This window comes from Wyeomyia smithii, chromosome 1, assembly GCF_029784165.1.
Source record: "Wyeomyia smithii strain HCP4-BCI-WySm-NY-G18 chromosome 1, ASM2978416v1, whole genome shotgun sequence".
Lineage (NCBI taxonomy): Eukaryota > Metazoa > Arthropoda > Insecta > Diptera > Culicidae > Wyeomyia > Wyeomyia smithii.
The window spans coordinates 185553670-185567059 of NC_073694.1; the positions used below are offsets into that span (position 1 = coordinate 185553670).

General features: G+C 40.5%; 1 protein-coding gene and 1 non-coding gene across 4 annotated transcripts in view; both read left to right on the forward strand.

Moving 5' to 3' along the window:
• The window catches only part of LOC129721233 (rootletin), a 126690-nt gene that overhangs the window by 68151 nt on the left and 45149 nt on the right, over positions 1-13390 (forward strand). For 2 of the 3 annotated variants that reach the window (XM_055673772.1, XM_055673596.1), the window contains exons 2-3: positions 7054-7688; positions 7762-7927. In XM_055673772.1, the coding sequence (XP_055529747.1) occupies positions 7225-7688; positions 7762-7927 (630 nt within the window). In that variant the 5' untranslated portion in view covers positions 7054-7224. Of the gene's footprint in view, positions 1-6345; positions 6980-7053; positions 7689-7761; positions 7928-13390 lie in introns of those variants that run through there. The other variant, XM_055673686.1, reaches the window with a different exon arrangement.
• LOC129719240 (U6 spliceosomal RNA) lies at positions 6328-6434 on the forward strand. Its single transcript, XR_008727163.1, has one exon. It is a non-coding gene; the product is annotated as a U6 spliceosomal RNA (small nuclear RNA).

Below are 13390 nucleotides of genomic sequence, written 5' to 3' on the forward strand. Positions count from 1 at the left end.
TCGTCTTTATTAACGATGACCGAATAATGTTTATAATTAGTTCATTACTCTGCGGTGGAAAACTGCAAATTCACGACTATTTTTTCTTAGCTAAACTACATGAGCTAAGTTGTTTGTTCCATAGTTTCGTTTAGTGAGTAGCAGCCATAATAATTGATTGAACATAGTTAATCATCATTCATACAAACGAAGCTAAGAAGCTTTATCTTGAAATTGTCATTCCAATCATCGTCACAGGATTTTCAAACAGGTAAACGAAATCAAAATCAAAGAAAAATTGTAGGTCGTAAAAATAATTAGCATACATTTTATTTGAGCCTACTCTGCAGTGGCACTTCTGTTTCTATTAAGTTTTTATTTAGGGTTTTTTTTAAACTCTATAATATATATTTGTGCTCAAACTCAAACAGGCATAAAAACCCTCTCATCTTTTCTCTTTTAAAAATATAATTTTTAAATACATGTCATTTAAACCTACGGCTATAACATTAAAGTTCTTCTCTGTATGACTAAATATTCATTCTTAATACTATTCATTGAGGTGTGATGGTTCCTTATCTCTTGGTAATCAAAACTTATATCTAAGTTCAGTAGATCACGTCTCTCAGGAAGAAGCGATGATTCATGTTCCTATAAAGAGATGAATAAAAGAAAGAAGGATAAACTAGAGCTATTATAAACCGGTTGCAGCTAACACAAATAACGGAACTGCTGCCGACTCCACGCCTTATCCTGGGAGATTTCAATTCTCACGGTATGGCGTGGGGAGCACCTGGAGATGATAACCGGGCTATTCTTATTGAAAGCTTACTAGACGAGTTCGATATGACCCTATTGAACATACCTGGGTTAGCTACAAGAATAGCAAGGCCTCCAGTACGAGAGAGCACTTTAGATTTATCTATGTGTTCCTCCTCAATAGCTTTGGATTGTAAATGGGAGATTATTCAAGATCCCCATGGTAGTGATCATTTGCCAATAAGTATTTCGATTATGAGCAGGCTCCAGTCTGTTACTACAGTCGAAGTAGAGTATGATCTCACCCGGAATATTGATTGGGAAAAATTCTCGAACATGATATCCCAGGAGCTCGGAACAACCGACGAGCTTTCTCTATCAGACGAATACAACTTCCTTGCGACATTAGTTTCAGATAGCGCGTTGCAATCTCAGACGAGGCCCGCCCCTGAGAACAAGTTGAAAATTCGCCCTAACAAACAATGGTGGGACAAAGAATGCACCGAGATGAAAAAAACTCTGAAAAGAGCATACCTAGCATTCAGGAAAGATCATTCCATTCAACTTTTTGATCAGTTTAGAGAGCTGGAACTGGAACAGGCTAAACTGCACAAACTGAAAAAAAGATCATACTGGCAAGTTTCATAAGCACGTTATCCAGAGATGCTTCTATGAGCTATCTCTGGAATACGGCTCGAAAAATGCGCAATAGGTCCGACAGTAATGAGGCTAATGAATACTCTGAACGTTGGATCTATGATTTCGCGAAAAAGGTATGCCCAGACGCTGTCCCATCACAGCAAAAATTCAGCGATACAACGGCTATTGAAGAACCAGAATTTACCATGTTGGAGTTTTCAATTGCCCTCGCGTCTTGCAAGAATAACGCTCCAGGACCGGACAGGATCAAATTTAATTTGATGAAAAACCTGCCGGACTCGGCCAAGCTACGATTTCTTAAACTGTTTAATAAGCTAATCAGGAACAATATGATTCCGGAAGCTTGGAGACAGGTTAAGATTATCGCAATCAAAAAGCCAGACAAACCTGCCGCAGATCACCGCTCGTACAGGCCGATTGCGATGCTGTCATGCATACGCAAATTGCTTGAAAAAATGATCCTGCGTAGACTTGACAACTGGGCAGAAACAACTAACCAACTATCAGAGACCCAGTTCGGCTTTCGTAGGGGCAAGGGCCCTAACGATTGCCTGGCATTGCTAGCCACAGAAGCGGAAATGGCTCTTGGCAGCAAACAACAAATGACCTCGGTTTTCCTGGATATCACAGGCGCATTTGATTCAGTTTCAATCGAAATTCTTTCCGAGAAACTGCATCAAAGAGGATTCTCCCCTGTATTGACAAACTTTTTGACCAACCTGCTGTCTGAAAAGCATTTACTTTTCAACCACGGTTCTTCAACAATAACACGAACAAGCTACATGGGTCTCCCCCAAGGCTCTTGTCTGAGTCCACTGTTGTACAACTTCTACATCAGTGACATCGACACATGCTTGACGGACGGCTGTACAATGCGCCAGTTAGCTGACGACTGCGTTGTATCAGTCACGGCGACTCTAGCTGTAGACATGAAAAACAGCCTGCAAAATACGCTAGATAATCTGACCGGTTGGGCCAGTTGTCTTGGAATCGAGTTCTCGCTTGAAAAAACGGAGATGGTAGTTTTTTCGAAAAAGCGACCACCACCTCGCTTCGAGCTAGTTCTGTCCGGAATACCCATCACTCAGTCACCTAGCTTCAAGTATCTAGGAGTATGGTATGACTCTAAGTGCACATGGGAAAAACATGTCAATTACCTGAAGCAAAGATGCCAACCGAGAATTAATTTTCTTCGGATGGTAACAGGAACATCATGGGGAGCGCATCCAGAGGATTTGATACGACTCTATCAAACCACGATTCTGCCCGTAATAGAATACGGCAGCATATGCTCCAGAGGTGTCGCAGCTTCACACATACTGAAACTCGAGAGGATACAATACCGTTGTTTGCGTATCGCTCTAGGCTGCATGCAATCGACACATACCATGTCTCTAGAGGTCATTGCGGGAGTACTACCACTCAAAGAGAGGCTATTCGAGTTGGCTCTTCGTTTCCTCATCAGATCGGAGATAGCAAACCCAATGATAATCGAGAACAATGAGAGGTGTTTGGAAGTTGTTCAAAAACCCTGTATGTCAGTATACCAGCAGTTTTTGACTATGGAGATAAACCCTACGGATGTTGCTCCATACCGTGAGATTTCACCATCGCTCAACAATTCTTCTGTTGTATTTGATTTGACGATGAAACAAGAAATCCATGGAATTCCCGAACACATCAAACCAACAGTTGTGCCATCAATATTTTCGGCAAAATTCGGCCATCTCCCAGAACAGAACCCCTTTTTCACGGACGGATCTGTGATGGATGGACAATCCGGATATGGCATTTTTAACACAGATCATCACATATCCCGCAAACTGGCACAGCCTTGCTCCATACACGTAGCTGAATTAGCTGCCATACACAATTCGCTGCGAATTATCGAGCTCAAGACACCAGGTAATTATTTCATCTTCTCGGACAGCCTCAGTTCTATCGAAGCTCTCCGATCGATTAAACCGGTCATGCACCCGTCCTATTTCCTTCCGGAAATTAGACGGATATTAGAAGTGCTGGTTGATCGGTCTTTCATTATCTGCTTTGTGTGGGTCCCCTCTCATTGCTCAATCCCAGGCAATGAAGAAGCTGATTTATTAGCGAAAAGGGGTGCCATAGAAGGAGATATATTTGATAGACCGATCATCTATACCGAGTATTTTCACCTGCCTCGACAACTGGCCCTGGAAAATTGGCAGGAAAAATGGGATAAAGACGATCTTGGGCGATGGATGCACTCGATTTCGCCCAAAGTGTCTACAAAAGCTTGGTTCAAAGGGTTAGATTTAACTCGAGATTTCATTCGAGTTATTTCGCGCCTAATGTCCAATCACTATGTTGCAAACGCACACCTTTATCGAATAAACTTAGTCGATAGTAATCTGTGCGAATGTGGAGGGTACGAAGAAATTGACCACATAGTCTTCGTATGCCCTAAGTACCACAGAGCAAGGACCAAGCTTATTGATTCTCTCCGGAAACAGAAAGTGACATTTACAATGCAAGTACGGGATGCGCTTGCTAGCCGCAACCCAGCGCTTGTAATACCTATTTATGACTTTTTAAGAGATATCAAGTATCGAATTTGATTATCTCCTTGCTTCTTCTTCTTATTTTTCCAACACAACCTCCATCAAAAAGTTTCACACTAATTCTGTTCCTTTTTTTTTCTTTTATTGATCTTTTTAGAGACACATGAATCATCGCTTCTTTCTGAGAGACATGATCCACCAAACACACCATCACACCTTAACGAATAGTATTAAGAATTGATATTTACTCATACAGAGAAATACTTTATTTATTATTGTTATTAGGTTTAAATGATATGTATTTTGAAATTGTATTTATAAAAGAGAAAAGATGAGAGGGTTTTTATGCCTGTTTGAGGAGGAGCAGTCGGGATACAGGCTCTACTCAAGCTGGCTTTTCTCTACTCCAAAAGATATTCGACCCGTTATGCTTTGCGGTTGGGCCTAAATAAATATTAGAGTTTAAAAAAAAAAAACGGGGCCGAATATCTTTTGGAGTAGGGAAAAGCCAGCTTGAGTAGAGCCTGTATCCCGACTGCTCCTCCTCAAACAGGCATAAAAACCCTCTCATCTTTTCTTTTTTAAAAATACAATTTTTAAATACATGTCATTTAAACCTACGGCTAACAATAACATTGTTTTTCTCTGTATGGGTAAATAACAATTCTTAATACTATTCGTTGAGGTGTGATGGTTCCTTATCTCTTAGAAATCAAAACTTATATCTATGTTCGATGGATCATGTCTCTCAGAAAGAAGCGATGATTCATGTGTCTCTAAAAAGATCAAAGAAAGAAAGAAGAAAAAGAACAGAATTAGTGTGAAACTTTTTGATGGAGGTTGTGTTATAAAAATAAGAAGAAATAGCGAGGATATAATCAAATTCGATACTTGATATTTCTTAAAAGTCATAAATAGGTATTACAAGCGCGAGGTTGCGGCTAGCAAGCGCATCCCGTACTTGCATTGTGAACGTCACTTTCTGTTTCCGGAGAGAATCAACAAGCTTGGTCCTTGCTCTGTGGTACTTAGGGCATACGAAGACTATATAATCCATATCTTCGTACCCGCCACATTCGCACAGATTACTATCGACTAAATTTATTCGATAAAGGTGTGCGTTTGCAACATAGTGATTGGACATTAGGCGCGAAATAACTCGAATGAAATCTCGAGTTAAATCTAACCCTTTGAACCAAGCTTTTGTAGACACTTTGGGCGAAATCGAGTGCATCCATCGCCCAAGATCGTCTTTATCCCATTTTTCCTGCCAGTTTTCCAGGGCCAGTTGTCGAGGCAGGTGAAAATACTCGGTATAGATGATCGGTCTATCAAATATATCTCCTTCTATGGCACCCCTTTTCGCTAATAAATCAGCTTCTTCATTGCCTGGGATTGAGCAATGAGAGGGGACCCACACAAAGCAGATAATGAAAGACCGATCAACCAGCACTTCTAATATCCGTCTAATTTCCGGAAGGAAATAGGACGGGTGCATGACCGGTTTAATCGATCGGAGAGCTTCGATAGAACTGAGGCTGTCCGAAAAGATGAAATAATTACCTGGTGTCTTGAGCTCGATAATTCGCAGCGAATTGTGTATGGCAGCTAATTCAGCTACGTATATGGAGCAAGGCTGTGCCAGTTTGCGGGATATGTGATGATCTGTGTTAAAAACGCCATATCCGGATTGTCCATCCATCACAGATCCGTCCGTGAAAAAGGAGTTCTGTACTGGGAGGTGGCCGAATTTTGCCGAAAATATTAATGGCACAACTGTTGGTTTAAGGTGCTCGGGGATTCCCTGGATTTCTTGTTTCATCGTCAAATCAAATATAACAGAAGAATTGTTGAGCGATGGTGAAATCTCAATTCTAAATTTTGTCAATACCTTTGGGTTCAAGTGTAAATTCACCAATCATTTTTTTTGTTTGACAATCCTATAACGATGATTGGAACGGAAGTTTCACGAAAAAGCTTCATAGCTTCGTTTGTATAAATGATAACTAACTATGTTCAATCAATTATTATGGCTGCCACTCACTAAACGAAATCACTTCTACAGGGAACAAACAACTCAACTCATGCAGTTCAACTAAGAAAAAATAGCCATGAATTTGCAGTTTTCCGCAGCAGAGTAATAAATTAATTATAAACGATATTCGGTTATCGTTAATTGACTCGATTTATACTGTTTGCGACCTTTAGAGAAAGGTAACTTTTCAATTCACTTACCTACATAGAGAGAAGACATTGTCGCCTCTCTTGCATACAGGCTGCCTACATTTACCTGCTCTCATTTTTTGTGAGCAGTTTTCTGCTTCTTCTCTTATGCATCGCTAGAACTAAAATTGAATGTCGTTTGTATATAAGCAACGTTTTTCGCTCGCTGCTTGTCCTAGCTTCGGCTGGACATATACTAAAATTGGAACGATACAGAGAAGATTAGCATGGCCCCTGCGCAAGGATGACACGCAAAATCGTGAAGCGTTCCACATTTTTTGTCATGTTTGTGTGTGGTGCCCATTAATAATAACTTCTCCTTCACTTAAGGGTCCTGTCTGTCCATTCAAAGATCCAGATTTATAGGGCATATCTGTGGTTAACGTTTTCCCCTTCGTTTTTACTTGTTTATTTTTGCTTACTGTTTTATCATGATTAGATGAAAGGGGGCCCGGCAATATACATGATTGCAGGTTAATTATGGTGATGACGTCACAGCTAGCATATTTCAAAAGCACGTGTAGCGAGAAGGATACCGGCTGGCCTGGTGGCCGGTCAGTAGTAACGTGGTAATTAGTGTGGTTTTTACCGCGTCGTCCGTCAGAAAGAACGGGAGAGAGTAGAAAATATTGATTTTTGGGATTCATTCAACTCCTCGGGCAAGGTGTACCAGCCGGATACGATTTGTTGTGGTTTCCTATGGCTTGCTGAGTTACTGGGCTGACCGCTGGTCAGTTCCGTAGATGGAATGGAATAACGAGGATGTGTTTTGGTTTATCCTGTGGTTAATGTTGATTGCAATGAAAAAAGTAGTGTCGTTCAAGGTTCGACTAGATTTTCCACAAACTAAAAGACGGTTGATAGATAATGAGTTATCAATATTTTTGTTTCTTTCTAGTTGGGTGGCAAAGATTGCGCACCTAGCATAGTGTCTCGCCATCTTGGTGAAGGAGGTGGCGGATCCGGCAGTGGAACTGGACACGGAGATCGTAGAAAACCTTTCTCTCGACCGTTCAACAAGTCTCGCCTGGAATCATCGGCTACAGGGGCCGCACCATCATCATCCAGGATGTTGAGTCCACCATCACCGGACACTAGCTCTTTGATAAGGCAAAACAATGAACTGCGTCATCGCCTGCAAGAGGAGGCAAGTAATTACCGACGCCGCCTCGAGACGTACAAACAGGCTCAAAACAATCAGGCAGCACTTGTCAGTCGCTTGCAGACAAAAGTACTACAGTACAAGCAACGTTGTACCGAACTGGAGCAAACACCAGCTCAAAGTTCTTGCCCGGTGTACAATGCACGGGAAGCATCTCCGAGCCGGCATCGTCATGTACCATCTTCGGCGGTGTGTACTACCGCTGCAACGGCAGGTCCTTGCCCTGGGAACGCTCCGCTAAGTCTACCACCCTGCCCGGTGGTAGCGAGAGAACGATCACGCTCGAGATCCCGGTCGCAATCACCGTGTCGCAAATATGCTGACGGTGGCCACGATGAGATCCGACATCAGCTCGATGAGGAACGACGACGGTATGTTTATAGAAAAAAAAATGTTATCAGCACGCGATCACTTTGGTAATGTTTGCATTGATATTTTTTGCAGCTGCGAAAAGTTACTGGTCGAGAACTCCTGCCTGCGCCAGCAGCTGGAGGAGTCCCAACGATCCAACGAAGCGTTGACCAATGATCTCCAGAAGCTTACCACGGACTGGGAAAGCTTACGGGATGAACTACTGGCCAAGGAGGACGAATGGAAGGAGGAAGAACAGGTGCGCTTTTTCAGTTCTTAAAATATGGATATTTATTTTTATTATTAGTTACCATTGCGATTTAGCCAGATTGTTCAAAGTAAGTGATTGAGAAGAAAGATGAATTTGAATAAGGTAAACGTATACTAGTTTGATCCACTGAGTAATATTTTCGCTAGCACATGGAAAATTGTGGAAACGCTTTACCTGTGAACGTAAAACGCTTTTTCGCTAATAAAAAACACGACGTCTCAGAAAACGATCAGAATGATCCAAATCTTATAACAACAAAAGGTTAACAAAGCCAAGTTAACCTTAAATTGTGATGCTTATAGAGAGTCCTTTACGCAATACAATAAAAAATTCAGAGGAGAGGATGGAGATTAATGTGTGAACAAATTGAAAGCACCCCTGCAGCTGCAATAGTACACAAAGCCTTCTCCAAAGATCACACGAATACACGAATAAATAACTAGAGAAAAACGAGGATGATCTTCATATCAAAGGCTGCCAAGCGCGACAAAACACTTCCAAAAGCCTTTAGACCAATTAGTCTAACCTCCATTATGTTAAAAATAATGGAAAAACTAATTAAATACCGCGTCAAATCAACGCACATAAAAACCTTTCCGCTTAGTAGGTATCAGTTTACATAACGTAGCTGCATGTTAACAGTGGATGCAATACATCTGCCGACGACAAAAAATAGTGAAATCTATAAATACAGAAGAAATCGCACTAGCTGCGTGCTTGGACATAGAGGAAGCTTTTGAACATATACCTCAAAATGCATTTAAACAATACTGAATAGTCGTGAGATAATTGCAGTACCGCAAGGTGGAATTCTATCGCCTTTGCTGTGGTCATTGGTTGCAGATCAGCCACTCAGAACCTAACTAAATTAGGTTTCGAAGTGGTCAGATTCGCCGAAGATATTGTTATTCTTGCGAGGGGAAAATTCGACAGTACATTATCGGAAAGAATGCAGTTAGCTTTAAAAGGGTGTAGACAAGAGGGGATGACCATTAAATACCCTAAAACAACCAAAACACACAATCGGGCGAATAGAAACACTCAACAACCGACTGCGTTTTTCTTTTTTTGATGAAGGACTTTTTATTGTGGAGAAATAGAAGCAATTGCATCATCTTTATCGGAATGAGATGAAAACAACGTTAAAAAGTTTTCTAATAGCGAAAATGTTCGGTTCATTACTTTATGTACGTCGTCCTAATGTACGGATATCTCCTAACAGAGTTAGGAACGGAAGTATTTGAAGTTCAGGGTTAGGCATTTCTATCAATTCAGGATCTTCTTGTACTTCGTTTAGACACGGCGTCCAGAAACACTTTGTACTGGTTAGGTTTCTGATGGTACCTGAGGCAGTTGATTCCATATTTCGTGACCGCTTGACGGAGGGATAGTTTTTTATATGTAACATTCTTGCAGCTTGCGTCAAGCGAAGTGAATTCGGTTCTTTTGTACCTTTTTGTTTGTGAGTCCTGGCCAAGATCAAGAATCTGAGAATGTACAAATCATGTATTTAGGCATAATTCTACAAAAAATGTGATTACATTTCTCAAAACTGCTTGTTTTTGTGTAAAGGTATTCGCATAAGCGTAAGCGTGAGCGTTGTTTCTATTCATCCCTCAAATTTGCGTACCGGGAGTTTTCCATGAAACATAAGTGAAAGCTTGATAAGTTTCTCACGGCAATCCTCAAATTCACTATGAAAACTTAAAATGCTTCACTACTGACCCAGTAACAACAAGCTCGAACAAGCTCAAAGTAGAACAAAATGGCTTCCATAGGTAAAGTTTTTTGGCACTCGTAAACGCTCTGAACATGAGCCTCCATTTTGTATTTTTTAACAAACTGATAGTAGTGCTTCTAACCCAAAAATGGGTTCGGAGGACTTGTCTACTAGTGAACTATCCGAGAAAATTCCTTTACATGATTCTTTTATGTTATCAAAGACTTGTAATAACATTTTTCAAGCTCAGAAGTTTTGTTTCTATTCGCCCCGCTGTTTCTATTCACCTCGTTTTACGGTACTGCAGTTTTGAGGTAGAATACTTCTCTCAGGAAGTTCGGCTACATAAAGATGTGAAATGAAAATCTAAAACCGAAAAAAGTGAAAAATATGTCCAATTTCAAATGCTAATAAATCGGTTAGTATTCGATGGATTTCCTTCGTTCTTGCAGTAATAGATTGGAAAATCTTCTAAGATTCTTCCCAAAAGAAGATGATTGTAATTTTATTATTCACACTATTGTACTATTGAAAATAGTCAAGCCTTGTCAAAACGAAAAATTCGACCTCTGATTGGTCGTTATATGATTGCTTTTCAAGCACGGTCGACAGAATCATATACCTTGCAATTGAAAACAGGCTATTTGGCCTATATTTCAGCCTGTTTCAGCCGAAGCCGCTCATAATAGTTCTAGACAGCGACAACAACAGTCGCTATTCCTTGGCAGCAGCACTAGCCCTGTGGTTGGTCACCACGTCTCAGGAGCAACGCGATTCTTCTCAGCCTGTGTCGCCAGACTGTCATTATTCCCCCCGTGTTGGGGCAGCATGAAGATTGCCATCAGAAATCCAATTTTGAAAATCAAAATGCCTTTTTCAAGGCAAATAAACAAGTCATTGAAAGTAAATAATTTTTGACAACGCAAGCAAGCATTCTGTTTCGGATCCTAGCAATTTAAATCTGTCGCGCCTGTCTAATTTACTGAATATGAAATAGCTTCCACAGTGCATGTTGTCCGTGTATCTTAATTCCCCCACTGTTAGAGCAGCTCAAAGGTTGCGATCAGCAACCGATTTTGAACCGCAAAATGCCTTTTTCAAGGCAAATAAACAAATAATTGAAGGTTAATGATTTTCTAGTATCAACACAAGCAAACATTCTGTGCGGGATGCAATCAAATTCTGTTGTAGTTGTCTAATTTTTACTTTATTTAGTAAACCCCCCACTGTAGAGGCAGCGCAAAGGCTCCGATCAGCATAACCGACTTTGAATAACAAACTGCTCTGTTAGAACGCATTCACAAAGACAGTTAGTTCGACTATGCAGAGCTAATATGAAGTCGATTCAATCAATCAGCATGAACAGAATTTTGTCGTCTCCCAGCTGCCAAGTTGCAACATGATGCAACACGCAACTGCGAGCAAACGAAATCGCTTGATGTTATAAACCGTAATAATATACGGGTTAAAGCCGTTGCGTGTGTGAGAGCACCATCGGTGTTTATTCGCTAGATACAAAAATCATATGCGAATTGTGAAATAATTCGTCTGGAGAACATTTGAGAATGGAAAAACTGAACTGAAAGGCGTGGTCAACATTTATTTACTAGGAAAAATGACTGACACGCAAGCAGCCGGGTTAACTTTCTTGTAAAAGTATTCTACTTCAACCTTGCGGTCGTGGCTTTGCACACAACCCTACTGCGATTTTTTCACTTAAACTTAACATCTCGGAGTAGTTTTAGATCAGAAACTCAGCTGGAATGCACATATTGAATGTCATCGGTAAAGTTACGAGTGCCCTCTGGGCGTGTTTATTTGTTTGTCAACGCTCCGTCGAAAGCCTTAGATACAATTCTGCATCTATTAGCACTCCATCAGGTAGTACATCTAGAGCCGGAAAAAGTGCGTTGAAACTAACACGGCATAACGAAGCACCTGATGGAGATCAGAGAGGCCAGCTGACAATCCTCAAAGATTTTCAGCTGAGCAAACATACACCAGGTATCGAAGACTTGATGAATACAAAGGCCAACTTCGAAATACCTTTAAAAATCATAGAGACCGAACGGGAAGTCTGGGAACCAGATGGCCCGAATATCCAACAAGGCTCTGTCGTCTTTTACACAGATGGCTCAAAAATTAATGATTCAACCGGAGCAGGTATAAATGGTCCAGGGATAAGTGTGTCGATATCAATACGCCGTTGGCCTACAGTGTTCCAGGCCGAAATATTTGCAATTTATGAATGTGCACAAGTCTGTTTGACTAGAAAATACAGGCGTGTTAACACATGCATTTTTTCTGATAGTGAAGCAGCATTTAACGCACTAAAAGCCTTCAATTGTACCTCTAAGCTAGAATGGGAGTGCATCCTTTCAACGGAATCAACTGGCAGAAAGGAACCAAGTATGGTTATACTGGGTTCTTGGTCATTGCGGAGTGGAATGCAATTAAAAAACCGATACATTTGATAGACAGGGGTCATGTACCGATTTCATCGTCCAAGAACCGTTCTGTGGGGTGTCATCAAGCGCCTTGAAAGCATAATTGAAAACCTGGGAACATCGGATAATACAAGAGAACTGCACTTTGGAAAAATCTCAATTTTGGTGTCGATTGGAATATCTTCCGCTTTGCGCGACCCCCCTCTTAGTTGCAAGATAACCCATTTTTTGCCAAAACCACTCTTTCCTACATTTTATAGATGTAGGACGTCCGAGAAATAATGATAGGCGATTCTTGAAGAAAACAAAGCAAAGCAGGGGTGACATTGCGCATTTCGCTTCGAGTAACTCGTTTCGAGGTGGAGTTTTTTTTTTTAATACTCTAATATTTATTTAGGCCCAACCGCAAAGCATAACGGGGCCGAATATCTTTTGGAGTAGGGAAAAGCCAGCTTGAGTAGAGCCTGTATCCCGACTGCTCCTCCTCAAACAGGCATAAAAACCCTCTCATCTTTTCTCTTTTATAAATACAATTTAAAAATACATGTCATTTAAACCTACGGCTAACAATAACATTATTTTTCTCTGTATGGGTAAATATCAATTCTTAATACTATTCGTTGAGGTGTGATGGTTCCTTATCTCTTAGAAATCAAAACTTATACCTAAGTTTGGTGGATCATGTCTCTCAGAAAGAAGCGATGATTCATGTGTCTCTAAAAAAACCAATGAAAGAAAGAAGAAAAAGAACAGAATTAGTGTGAAACTTTTTGATGGAGGTTGTGTTATAAAAATAAGAAGAAATAGCAAAGAGATAATCAAATTCGATACTTGATATCTCTTAAAAAGTCATAAATAGGTATTACAAGTGCGGGGTTGCGGCTAGCAAGCGCATCCCGTACTTGCATTGTAAATGTCACTTTCTGTTTCTGGAGAGAATCTATAAGCTTGGCCCTTGCTTTGTGGTTCTTAGGGCATACGAAGACTATGTTGTCCTTTTTGTTGTTGTTTTTCTGCATGTGAGATGCATTTTCTATTTTTATGCCATACATGTGTTGTAACAGTAAGCGTTGCTTGCGTATCGCTCTAGGCTGCACAGAATCAACATATAAAGTAAATAAGTAGTGTAAAGTAGTATAAAAGTAGTAGAAAGTAAAATATCTAATATAAATTCCCATAAAAATTTGAAATGCAATGCATCAAGCGGAGACAAACGCATCCGAATTTCAGTAAGTTTAGGATTGTTTCTGAAAAAATGATTACGTTGACCCACCCCAACGGAGT